Below are 13795 nucleotides of genomic sequence, written 5' to 3' on the forward strand. Positions count from 1 at the left end.
TACATTGTATTACATTATATTACATTGTATTATTTTTTATTTTTTTTTTTTTTTTTTTTCCACATTTTACATATTTTTCACTATTAATTATATTGCACTTAAATATAAATTTCCAATATTAAGATGTTCATTAATATGATCAGACCCTTTCCTTTTTTGTTTTTATTCAATTTATTACCTCCCTTTTAAACTTGAATTATTTTTAAAAATTTAAATTGACCTGCTCATTTCGCTTTTATACGTGGAAAATGTAGAAAAAAAAGTGGAAAAAAAAGTGGAAAAAAAAGTGAAAAAAAAAAGTGAAAAAAAAAAGTGAGAACAAAAGTGAAAATGGAACAAATGTAACAAGTGAAAGTATTTGTGTTAGTATTGTACGACGATATGAGTCAAAATTAATTAAAAAAATATTTTTTTTTCCCATTTTTTCCATTTTTTTTCCATGTTTTTCCCATTTTTTCCCCATTTTTTTTCCATTTTTTTGCATTTTTCCCAAAACATAACGATACAGGGAAATACGCGTCACTTGGATATAAGCAGTTCGCATTGTAATCCGAATATTTTTTTCAACAAATTGGAAAGTAATTATTTGTTGCATTTTTCTAAAAATATAAGTGGTATTTTTCTAAAAATATAAGTGGTATTTTTCTAAAAATATAAATGATATTTTTCTGACAATATAAATGATATTTTTCTGACAATATAAATGATATTTTTCTGACAATATAAATGATATTTTTCTGACTATAAAATTTTGACATTGACAAAGATAATTCTACCTTTTTAAGTTTTAAATTGGGAAAGTGTTTAAAAGCTGATATAACAAAATAATACCAAGAACATATTTTGAAAATAAATAAATTAAAACGAAGAAAAATATAACATATACATGTATATCATACACATATTTATAAGCGAATAAACATACATTACACCATTTTATATATATATATAGATATATTTTTAATAAAAGACGATAAAAAAAATGTCATATGCATCATGCCATTATAATTATGTAAATATCAACCAAAACCAAAAAGAAGGTACGAATTACATTCAGCCGAAAAAAAAAATAAAATAAAAAAAAAAAGAAATAAAATAGTTTTTTTTGTGATTTAGGAGTACAACTAATTTGATAAAACCGTGAAAGTTCTTTTCTGCTCGATTCCATTTTTTTTTATTTTTTTTTTATTTTTTTTGACAGATTTGCATCGATTTGAAACGTCTATTATAGATAACTATAAATATTACAAAAGAGTAGAGAATAAATCACGAAGTAGGAATCTTTAAAACAATTATGATTTTTTTATTTATAAATGTTGTTATTACTACATTTCATTCGCATTCTATGATTATTATATAGTAAAAATATATCACATATCACATGTCACATATCACATATCACATATCACATATAATTTTCTTTCTTATTTTTTAAGTTCGAATTGTCCTAACACTTTTAATTATATCTGTTATTCTATATGCTGTCTATAAATCTAGGGACAATAAAATAGTAATACTAAAAATATAAATAATATGAATAAACTAAAGTGTATACGTTTCGAAAGCTGCCCGAAGTTAGTAGCTATCCACACTTTTTCCCATTTTTCCAACATTTTCCAACGCTTTCCCACTTTTACGATAGGTTATTGAAACTTTGAATAACATTCCTTTGATGATTTCAGTGACCGTTTTTTTATTTTACCGAATAAAAAGTTATTATAAAAATTTGTTTAAATCTGGAAAGTAATAAAAACGATCTAAATATATTTATGTCTTGTACCAAGTTTATTACCACTTTTTCACGTCGTATTTTTTTTTATATTTTTATTTTTATTTTTTTTTTTTTTTTTTTTTTTTTTTTTTTTTTTTTAGTTATATTAAAAATTTAAATAAAACACTAAAAGACTTTAACCTCTACTTGGACATAAAGTAAGATACATTTGGAAAAAAAGAAACAGAACTTTTATTTTTTTTGAAATAAATTATTTATCATACTATTTTTTATTGTTTATTTTTTTATAGAAACTTGAAACTTTGCATTATTGGAAATTTACGAAAAGAACATTAACACATGTAATACTTTCATTTTATTCAAATTTTATAATTGCACACATGTTTGTGTGTATATATCACAAAATATATTATTGGATTTTCTTTTCATCATTTTATTTATATTATTTTTTTAACTTATTGCAAATAAATATTCAAGCCGAATCAATTCAACGAGTTAATTTAATTTTTTTTATTTTTCTTGTTTTTATTTTTTTTTAAATTTACTATGTTGGCATATACTTGAAAAACACACAAAAAAAAAAAAAAAAAAAAAAGCAAAATAAAATAAAAGAAAATAAAAGAAAAGAAAAGACAAAGAAGGATACACAAAAATGGTGCCACTTGTATATTTATATTGTTCCTATTATTTAGAGTTCATTTTTTTTTTTATAAATAAATGTTTTTAATTTTTCTAATATATTTGTGTGCAAGTTCTTCACCCAATGTATTAACAACTTTTTCCAAAAAATTGTATCTCTTCTTTCCTTTACATTCCTATAAAATAGGGAAAACATATTTTATAAAAAACAAACTTATGATATATTTTTAAAAGCATTCATATTGCATAATGTAATTATAACTATACATAGCACACACATGTATGCACATATGTATGTACGTATGCACGTATGCATGTATATTTATTTATTACTTCTCTATATTCCAAGACCAGGTCATTAATTTTTTTCATAGATTCTTTTATCTGTTCATTTTGTTTTTCTTTTCTATACCATTTCTTTTTTCCTACAACCATATTATCACAAAAATGGTTTGTTCCTGTGTAAAAGTTTTTATGCCATACCCATGGCAAATCTAACAAAAAAAAAAAAAAAAAAAAAAAAACATGAACACATTAATAGGACGAAGTTATTTATATAATTTATATTATTTATATAATTTATATTATTTATATTATTTAAAGAAAACGCGCGAGCTCAATTACAGGGGTAGAGTTAAAAAATATTCACATTTATTTGTACCGTTCATATAATACTGCTTTTCTATGTCTGCCTTATATCTTCCAGAAAGCCTACATTTTGAAATTAAAAAAAATGTAAGCAAAAATAAATAAGATATATGCATATCCACTTAAATTGGTGTATAACATGCTTGTGGTTACATTAAGCCAATCTATTTGTTATTTTTTTTTTATTTTTTTTTTTATTTTTTTTTTTATTATTTTTTTTTTTTTTTTTATTATTTTTTTTATTTTTTTTTTTTATTTGGCTAGCTGTGTTATATGCTTACACAGGTGGGTGGAAATTTCCCAATTCATCTTTGGAAGGTAATATGGCATAGGGGATGTCATAACTTTTTCTGCTTCCCCTAACATAACATTTGATGGGATTGAAATTGTCGTGATTTCTAAAAAAGAAAGGAACAAAAATAAAGTAGTAAAATAAGAATAAGTGTGTATATATGTTTGCAAAAAAAAAAAAAAAAAAAAAAAATTATTTACACACATAGCTATCTAAAATAGTATAATGAAATAAACTGTATTTAAAGGACAAAAAAAACATTATATATACCTCGATTCCCAATTATCTAATCTATATTTTTTATCCTTATTTAGATAAACATATGGATTAAATGTTGGTTTATATCTTATATTATCAAATGTATTATAAAGATAGCTTCGTCTTGGAGTTCCTATAAATAAAAATGTGGTCATATATATATTATATGTGTGTGTGTGTATTTATATATTTCATATATAGTTGGTATGAATTAAGATTATAACTAATCTCTATATTTTTAATAACTCAAAATAATTTTTGTGTATTTTAATTACCTGCACATTCGGATACATATCTTGGTTTTTTTTTTTGGTTTTCTAATATGACATAACGAGATAAATAGGGAACTTCTCTTAGTTTTCGGTCCTATTTTAAAAGAGTTAAGAAAAATATATTTTTCAAAAAGTTTGTATAATCATATTTATTTTTATAATAGGATATGTAATGTGAAGAAGACACACTATCTTTTTTTATTTTATGTTGTGATAATTTCCAAAGATACAACTAATTTGGATGTATATAATATGTTTTATTATTTTTATCATTTTATTATTTTTATCATTTTATTTTTATTATTTTATATTACAATTGCAGTAAAATAGCCTTTCTTCTGTAACCCAAAACATTTTATTCCATTAGTCATTTTGGGCAAAAATAAAATGTGTGTTTTTTTGAGAGAAGAAACAAAAAAAGAGAGAACAAAATTTCTCCTTATATGGTTCTCTATAATTTAGTCATATTTTTTTATGCATACATTAATATATATAATTAGTTTATTCCATTTATTTTTCCACAAACGGGAAAATAGTATAACAGTTGAAAAAAAAATATATATTCAATTAAAATAAAACAATTATCATAATAATAAATATTTATGTTTTTATTATTGGAAAATTTTCCACATTATAATTTTTTTTTGTTCTTTCACATTTTGTATGCATACATACATATAGAAAAATGATGAGAATTGGGAAAAATAAAAAAGAAATCGTTTTACGCAATAAGGGATGCGGATGTATTTTTAATATACAAAAAACAATTCCGGATATTATTTTTCTCTATTTTATTATATCATATAGTAATATCACATATTGAAAATTTATCATTTTTGTAAAATAAAAAAAAAATAATTATCATGCATACAAAATGCTTAAGCCCCCAAATATCAACTTAAATTAAGCATATATTTATTTTACTAATTTAGTATATTTTTAATTAATTAGTTAATATCATATATAATATTATTGTTATATTTTTAGTGATTACAATTTTTAACACTACATTGGATGTATATATATATACTCTTGTAGATAGCCATATATTATTATTTTATTATTAAAGCAAAAAAAAAAAAATTTCCCAATTGCTTTTTAATTACAACGTATATTTTTTATCTTTAATACATGTTTTTCCAATTTTGTTAAAATATAAAAATTATAAAAAAGCTACTATTTGGCTAATATATATTTTGCATATTCATTTTTATTCATTTATATATTTTTACTATTTCTATTACTATTCCTACTATTACATTATTATTATTATTATAATCATATTTTTTATCATATTGAATTATTATATATATACATGCATCCACATTTTCCATTCCTTTAATTTTTATCTTGTTCATAAATTTTACATTCCTCTGAGTGCTCATTTATTTATTCATAATTGATATACATGTTATTTTTACATGGTTCATTTATATGAAAATAAGTTATATTCTTTAAGTTTGGCACGTCTTATAAATATAAAACAATAGACTGGTCTATACCTATCTATATATATATCTATGTATGCATAACTTTATATGTATTAATAATATTACACATTTTCGCTAGCCAGGAAATTGATATGATTTATATTTTATGACATGAACATGTTCATATTTATATGCACTATTTTATAATAGTTTTATGTACATATATGAATATTTACTCACTCTTTGATGTATTAATATTTTTTTGTATTATTTTTTGAGTCACTCCTCCATTGTTAACTTCCTTTTTCAGTTTTATCCACATTAACATGTCAGAATAATTTAGTAGCTTTTTATTATTTTTTTTTTGTTCCAATGATGGCATTCCTAAATTGCATATATAAATAATATGCAATTAAATAAGCTACATAATTATATTTATCAATTGTGTGCAATTAATGTTTTTTTTTTTTTTTTTTTTTTTTTTCACTCTCTATATCTATTGCCAAAGCACTATATTCGCTTATTATCATGAACAAAGGGTGGCATATAAATTTAACAATTTTTGATTATAGTTAGTACACACACACATATAAATATATATATATAAATATATAAATATATATATACCAAATTTTTTAACAAACCAAGAATGAATAACCAAGACATATGTATATAGGATATGCCAATAACATAGTAAAAATAAGAAAAGTAAAAATTTATGAAATATACAACTGAAAATATAAAAGGAGGAGGTGGGAAGTTATATTTGAATTTGATATATTTTGATCACATATTTTTTTCCTGTATATATTTAAATATACATGGATTATTTTTAAATAAAATTAAGACATTTTTAAATTTTATATTATAAATATGAATATTATAAAATATATTTAATTATAAAACCCCCCAAAAAAAAAAATTGAATAATCCTATAATTTTAAAAAAAGTAAATAAATTTATAAAAAAAAAAACCCAAAATAATTAATTAAATCCGAACTTAAAAGTAAAATAAAATGGAAGAACATTCATATTACGAGTTTAGGGATAACCTAATTATAAATATTATCAGAACGAATGATGTCAATAAACCATTTTACAGCTATACAGTAAGTTATTTTTCTTTTCAAAAAAAAAAAAACATGAACATGCAATAATATTTTCATATAACCATATATACATAAATTATATGCTCATTTTGTTGCTACTATATTCATAACTAATTTTGAACAAGATTTGAATTATTTAGAACCCCTCTCCCGTTTCTTTTATATTCCATCTTATGTGAAAATACGATTGCAAATATATATTATATGTATTGATATATTCGTGTGACATTGTTATTTTTTCTGAACAGGAATACATTCTCGAGTTTAAAGTTCTGAACAGTCAGAAAATTTTGAAAAAAAGATTTTCAGATTTCGTAGCTTTTTATGAAAAACTAAAAGATGAGTTGTATACAAAATTTAATGAGAATTTAGAAAAGGTAATTTCAATAAATTAATTTAGTGAAAAGATGAAATAAATTGTACTGAATTATATATGTAAATATAATTAGCACCATTTCTTGCTATTTAAACACTTTTATATTTTTATTTTATCAGATTGCCGTTATTCCAACAAAGAAGGTCTTTGGTAGATTAAACTACAATTTTGTTGAAGAGTAAGTTTTGCACAAAATAATTTGTATATATCCATGTATATATAATAGAAAACGCTATTATAAGTATGTAGGTTAATGTCTATATTTTTATTTTTCACTTCATTTTCATTTTCGCCTCATTTTCATTTTCATTTTCACTTCATTTTCGCCTCATTTTCATTTTCATTTTCACTTCATTTTCGCCTCATTTTCATTTTCACTTCATTTTCACTTCATTTTCAACGTTGCAGGAGAAGGCAAAAGCTTGAATTGTTTTTGAGAAACGTTACAAAATACAAAAAAGCATATTTGTGTGATATTTTTTATGTGTTTTTATCTTTAGACAATATTACAAAATACCTTTATAAGTTAATGTGTACAGAAACTAATGATGCTATAAGCATTGAAAATTTATTGAAACAAATAAATTATATTTTATTCATGTCAAGAAATAATACGTTGAGAAGCGCAGAATGTGATATAATCAATTTTTTATTTTATCTTAAGAATAATTTAAAATTAAATAATGATGTAAAATTTTTTATTTTAAATATTTTTCTCCACCATTTAACATATACAAAAAACTCAGAAAATTTATTGAATGTTCCGCTGATGAAGTTTGCTTTTGAGGTTATTTACGATAATTTGAAAGGTATGCTTTTTTTTTTTTTTTTTTTTTCGCAGTTTGTTTGTGCGAAATTTTTATATGAACATGTTCATATTTTTCTGACTGTTCAGAAAAAATATCACTTGTATCGTTTTTTATTATTTAATTTGATCACATAATAATTGTTTTAATTTATTATACAGGTAAACAAATCAATGAGATATTGCTAAAGACCGCTTCCGAGATTATCCTTAGAATCGCGGATAAAAAAAATGAAGTATTTTTAGAGTATCTAAAAATCTACAATTTCAAAGAAATTTGTTCCATTTTTAATATTATAAATAAGAAAAAGGAAAAAGAAAAAAAAAAAAAACAGAAAAAAAAAGAAAAAAAAACAAATACACTTAAAATAGATAATATATCATGTAATATATATATATTAATTTCTTTACTATTATTATCATCTATACATATACCAGAAATTCAAGATTTTTTTTCTGTAAAATATAATAATACAAATAAAGGAATACAAATTTTAGGATATATGTATGAAAGCCTAAATATAAATATACAAATCATATGTTGTATAATACTTTCTTTATTAATTATAAATAAAAAAATAATAGATGAAGATACGATAAATAAAACAAAAATGTCAATATTGTTAATACAAAATGAAATTCAAAACATAAAAAATGTAGATTACCAATTAATCGAAATCATATGTAGTAAAAAAAACATAATTATATTAAATAGCATTTTAGAATATTTATTACAAAATAAAGAAATAGAATATAACTTAATATTAGACAGTAATGAATGTTTAGAAAAATATATAATTAATGATGATCTGTTTGAAAAAGATTTGTTTTATGAAAAAAAAATAGAAAACGCAGATTTTCGTAATAACGATATAATTTTACAATTTATTTTATATATTATAAATATTGGCATAAATGAATTTTTTTTATTAAAAAAAAATAATAAATATATTATGAAAAATAAGTTGCTTAAAATGAAAATAAGAAGGAAAGAAATAGAGAGAGAAAAAAAATTGTTAAAACAGAGAAAAAAAAAGTTAAAAAACCCAAAAAAAGAAAATAACATCGAAAAGAAAGAAGATATGTACACAAATTGGGATATTGAAAGTGTTGATAAAAGTGGTTACGAAAATGGCAGAAAAAATGGAAAAAATGGCAAGAATGGCAAGAATGGAAAAAATGGCAAAAATAGCAAACATGGCAAACGTGGCAAAGAACAATATACTTCTGAATCGACAGATTCTGGGCAAAGTGACAGTTCTGCTTATTCTGCTTCTAACAATATTAATCGTAAAAGCATAACAACATATAACAAAGATAAAGATGGTGTTATAAATAATAATAATAAATCTGGTTTTAAAAATAAACTTGAAGAAGAAGAAGAAATGAAATTATCGGAAAGTTCCTATATTTCTGAATTGTATTCATTTACTAGCGAATACGAAAATGCAAACGACAGCAGTGTCGACCAAAACAAGGATGGAGAAGATGGTCATAAAAAAGATGGTCATAAAAAAGATGGTCATAACAAAGATAGTCATAAAAAAGATAATCGTAACAAAGACAGTCATAAAAAAGATAATCGTGATAAGGATGAAGAAGGTAATGACGATAGAGATAGTCCTGATAAAGATTCATTTTGTTTTGGCGATCTTGACGAATTTAAGAAAATTGTATACGAAGATGAGTTTAGCATAGAATCGGCAAGCCTAAAAGATGATCTCGAACAGTTTGAAAATTTTGAAAATTTTGAAAATTTTGAAAATGGGGAAAATGACGAAAATAGCGAAAATGGCGAAAATGGCGAACAGTTTGAATCGCTGAGTGTTGATAGTGAAGATGAGGGAAAAGAGAATAAAGATAGAGTATATAAAATTAAAGAAAAAATAAAATTATTAAAAGAGAATCGAAAAAAATTTGCAAGAAAAATAAGAAGAATAAATGAACAAATCATATTAATATTATGTAATGAAAATATGATAAGTAATATATATAAATGTGCTTATATAAATAATTATAAAATAAAAATATATGCTTGTATAATTCTATGTTATATTCAAAATATTAGAGAGCTAATCACAAATAAGCATTTACAAAATAAATATATACAAAATAAAACAAACGTAAAAGGGAATGAGAAAAGGATATTAGCTATAACTAATATTGGAGATAAATTTAGTGAAGATGAAGATACAACTTATCATAATTTATATGGAGTTAATAATAATATTGGAAAATACCAAAATAATGAAATATATAATTGTGGAAATATAGAAAATAGACAAAATGAAGAAATAAATATAACAGATAATAATAGTGCCCATGATCCAGATTATAAACAAAATTATGAATTAGGCATAAATGAAAAAGTAGATGCATCACCTCCAGATTCAATGATAATAAAAAAAAATAATAAATATTTTATATGTAGTGTAGAACAAGATTATTATAATTATATATACAAATTCCATATTATCAATACATTGTTATATTATTTATTTAATGATTCTTGTTTTTATGAACACATATTTTATGGTGTTAAAACGTTTATTAACAGCCAATCTAGAATTATGAATCTTAATTATTTTAAAATCAAAAATAAAAAAAATAAAAAAAAAAATAAAAAAAAAAAAAAAAAAAAAAAAAACATACAAAATGACACACGAAATGACATGCGAAATTCCAGTAGACAAGATCAGAAATCTGATTCTACAAGTTCCTATTCCAGTGATGAAAATGATAAAGAAAATAATTCGATTACAAACATATCCAAAACAAACAAAATTAAAAATGTTAATAAAGTAGGGTCTATTAGTAGTTTAAACAGTAGCTATAGTGATACCGAAAAACAAAAGTGTAAAAATAAATATAAAAAAAATTCAATCGAAGAAGATGAAGGAAGATACACAACAGAGTCAGCACATCTAGACAATAATGATAACGAAGTGGGTAATGAAGCAAATATAAATTTATCACAAAATAAAATAGTACCATACACAGAGTCTAAAATATATAACCATATAAATAACGTTTTCAATTATGTAGAGAATTTGAAAAAACTTGGATATCTTAACAACATTATTGTTAATTTATATATGGATATTAGTAATAAATTAAAGAAAATAAATTTTGAATTTTTATTTAAAATTATAAGAAATAAATTTGAAGAAAAAAGAAAAACAATTAACAATATAAATAAACTTAAAAAAAAATATGAACATGTTAATATTATTTATAATGATTATATACAATTACAATATGAATATAATAAATGTATGAATATTGGAGATAAATTATATGATGAATTTGAAGAAATTGAAAAAAAAAGAAAAAAATTAATGAAAAATCATAAAATTATGCATTTAAATGTAAGTCGTTATAGAAAAGATCTTATTCAAATTGAAAAAACAATTGAAGAGACACCATATATTAAAAATTGTCTAAATGAAAAATTAAATAAAATTAAAACAAATATATTAATGTATAAAAAAGATAAAAAAAAATTATCACTTTTTTTAATATTACATAAAATATATTTAGATAATTATAATTATGTATATACTAAATTAAAAAATATGGATACATTTATAGAAAATTTAGAATTGTTAGGAAATGAATTTGAAAAAAATATGAACTTAATAATAAATGAATTTACTTATTTAATTTCAAATGATTTAGTTCTTGTAAATTTATTAAAAGATAAACTTAATATAATAATAAATTGTGAAGATATATCTATGCTTTTAAAAAAAGAAAAATTTATGTATAGTATTGATTATAAAATATGTAATGAAAATAATCTTTATATTATAAATAAAGGTACTGATCTTTTTGAAAATCAAGATATTTATTATTTAAGAAATTTACCAAATAATACTAATACCTCAAATAATAACAATTTTATTAATACAAAATATGTGAAAAATACAAATATTGATTTTGCTGATCAAAATGAAGCTTTTAGTAGTTATGGGGATGGAAATAATTATGATGAATATAAAAATTTAGATAATAATATTTCAGATAATATAAATTTAAGAACAACTACTACTAACAAATGGGGAGCACAATCTGAATTAGTACACAATTTAGACAAAGATGGTCATAATGATGGTCATAATGATGGTCATAATGTTGATCATAATGATGATCATAATGATGATCATAATGTATCAGAATATTATGAACAGACAGGAAAAAATAATACAACTAGCCAATATGGAGAATATTATGAACAGACAGGAAAAAATAATACAACTAGCCAATATGGAGAATATTATGAACAGACAGGAAAAAATAACACAACTAGCCAATATGGAGAATATTATGAACAGACAGGAAAAAATAACACAACTAGCCAATATGGAGAATATTATGAACAGACAGGAAAAGATGAAGTGATAGGAGAAATTGGAGAAGGAATAGAAGATAATGAAAATTTTCATGGAAATGGAAACTTAGATGATGTTACAATATTAAGTGATGATGACGATGATGATGATAATAATAATGAAATAAAAAATAAAATAGATGAATTTAACAATTTTAAAAATATAGGTACTTATGGTATTTCTCCTGAAGATATTAAAATTAATAATGATAAAATTAGTCAAAAACAGTTCTACGAAATATTGGAAATCTTAAAACGTCGAAGAGCACACATTGAAAAAATCACATCCCCTGAAAATAATCATATATATAAAAACATACATAAATTTAACAACTTCCTAAACAAATGCGGTCAGAAAATAGATATGTGCAAGAAGCTTTATTCTAAAATTACCCAAAAAATGAGCACCATGGGCACTTTATCCATGGCCAAGAAGTCGGAGTCGATCTACAAGTTCATTCGGGAGTACGTCTAGCCCACTCATTTTGTTCATTATGCCCACTCATTTTGTTCATTATGCCCACCATTTCTTGTTTTTTCCCACCATTTCTTGTTTTTTCCCACCATTTCTTGTTTTTTCCCACCATTTCTTGTTTTTTTCCATTTTGTTCATTTTTCCCATTTTGTTCATCGCTTTTCAGGTGGGACGATAAAATCGAGGCCCTAAATGAAGAAATAAAACTTGTCGAGGCAGAGAAGGATAATAAAGAAAAGGAAATAGCGATACAGCAAAAGAAGATTGAAAAGAAAGAGAATGAAAAACAAGAAAAAAAAGAAGAATTGGGAATGATAGTTGCAGAAATGTATAAGCATAATAATAAACTTAAAAAAATGTACAAACGTGATGAAAAGATAATTCTTTTAATTCTTTATAACTCTTGGTTTTTTTATCATTACATATATATTATATATTTGAATACAATTAAATTAAAAAATTATTTATCATACAAAATTAGTATTGGAGAGATGTGTCAAGCATCAGCCAAATATACAATAATGAATATAAACTCTTTTTCGGAATTGATTAATGAACAAGATTATTAGATGTTAACTCGAACCCCTCATCTACGTCTAGCCATTTAATCTCCAATATATCCATTTTATTGTTTGGTAATTATTTATAGAGTTTGCCAGTTCAACTAGATGTGCATTACGTCGCAAAGACGATTTTATGCAAAACACATTTGTTTAAAAAGGATCCAAAATAAAAATCTTAATACTTTTTTAAGTATTGATATAACATTATGCATATATATATATATGAACTCATATTTTATACAATTCATCACTATTTTTGTTATTATATATATAAGCATGTTGTATGAAAATATGTTAAAGACGAACTTTGCAATTTTATAAATGTATATAATATTTTTCGATACATTTTTCACCCGTCATTCATTTATTCGTTATTCATTTTCCCGACACATTTTATTATGTGTTTATCTTTTTTATTTTTTGCATCATTATTTTGTATTTTTCCATTTTTCCATTTTTGTGCATACGAACAAAGTGGATATATAAAACAATCTATAAATTTATTTATTAAAATAAAATATATTCATTGATATCTAAACTATAGATATAATATACTCCTCCAAATTGGTGATTCTAACTCCATTAAATTTGTCGTGAAAAAAACGATTGCCATTAAGTATATATAATTTTTCTCTAACTTTATAATCTTTTTTTATCGTTAAAAAGGGAAATAATTTTTAATTTAATACTATATTTTTTTATCATATTTTATAACATTTGCAGCATTTATAACATTTGCAGCATTTATAACATTTGCAACATTTATAACATTTGCAGCATTTATAACATTTTGTGGTTATAGTTTA

At 22.2% G+C, this 13795-nt stretch overlaps 3 protein-coding genes across 3 annotated transcripts; 2 read left to right on the forward strand and 1 right to left on the reverse strand.

Annotated features, from left to right (window-relative positions):
* Positions 1-982: 982 nt before the first annotated feature.
* PY17X_0620700 (conserved Plasmodium protein, unknown function) lies at positions 983-2068 on the forward strand (the record flags this gene model as incomplete). The annotated part of the gene is made up of 6 exons (XM_022955415.1): positions 983-1040; positions 1202-1273; positions 1437-1510; positions 1643-1743; positions 1873-1929; positions 2023-2068. 6 exons carry the CDS (start codon positions 983-985, stop codon positions 2066-2068), a joined length of 408 nt encoding a protein of 135 aa, XP_022813194.1.
* A 371-nt stretch (positions 2069-2439) lies between these two features.
* PY17X_0620800 (conserved protein, unknown function) lies at positions 2440-4212 on the reverse strand (the record flags this gene model as incomplete). Its single annotated transcript, XM_022955416.1, has 7 exons — positions 2440-2547; positions 2705-2865; positions 3033-3082; positions 3301-3417; positions 3582-3702; positions 3845-3935; positions 4156-4212. 7 exons carry the CDS (start codon positions 4210-4212, stop codon positions 2440-2442), a joined length of 705 nt encoding a protein of 234 aa, XP_022813195.1.
* A 2075-nt stretch (positions 4213-6287) lies between these two features.
* On the forward strand, positions 6288-12995 carry PY17X_0620900 (phosphoinositide-binding protein, putative; the record flags this gene model as incomplete). The annotated part of the gene is made up of 6 exons (XM_022955417.2): positions 6288-6380; positions 6629-6757; positions 6876-6934; positions 7165-7565; positions 7724-12416; positions 12593-12995. 6 exons carry the CDS (start codon positions 6288-6290, stop codon positions 12993-12995), a joined length of 5778 nt encoding a protein of 1925 aa, XP_022813196.2.
* Positions 12996-13795: the final 800 nt, after the last annotated feature.

This window comes from Plasmodium yoelii (assembly GCF_900002385.2).
Source record: "Plasmodium yoelii strain 17X genome assembly, chromosome: 6".
Classification (NCBI taxonomy): Eukaryota; Apicomplexa; class Aconoidasida; order Haemosporida; family Plasmodiidae; genus Plasmodium; species Plasmodium yoelii.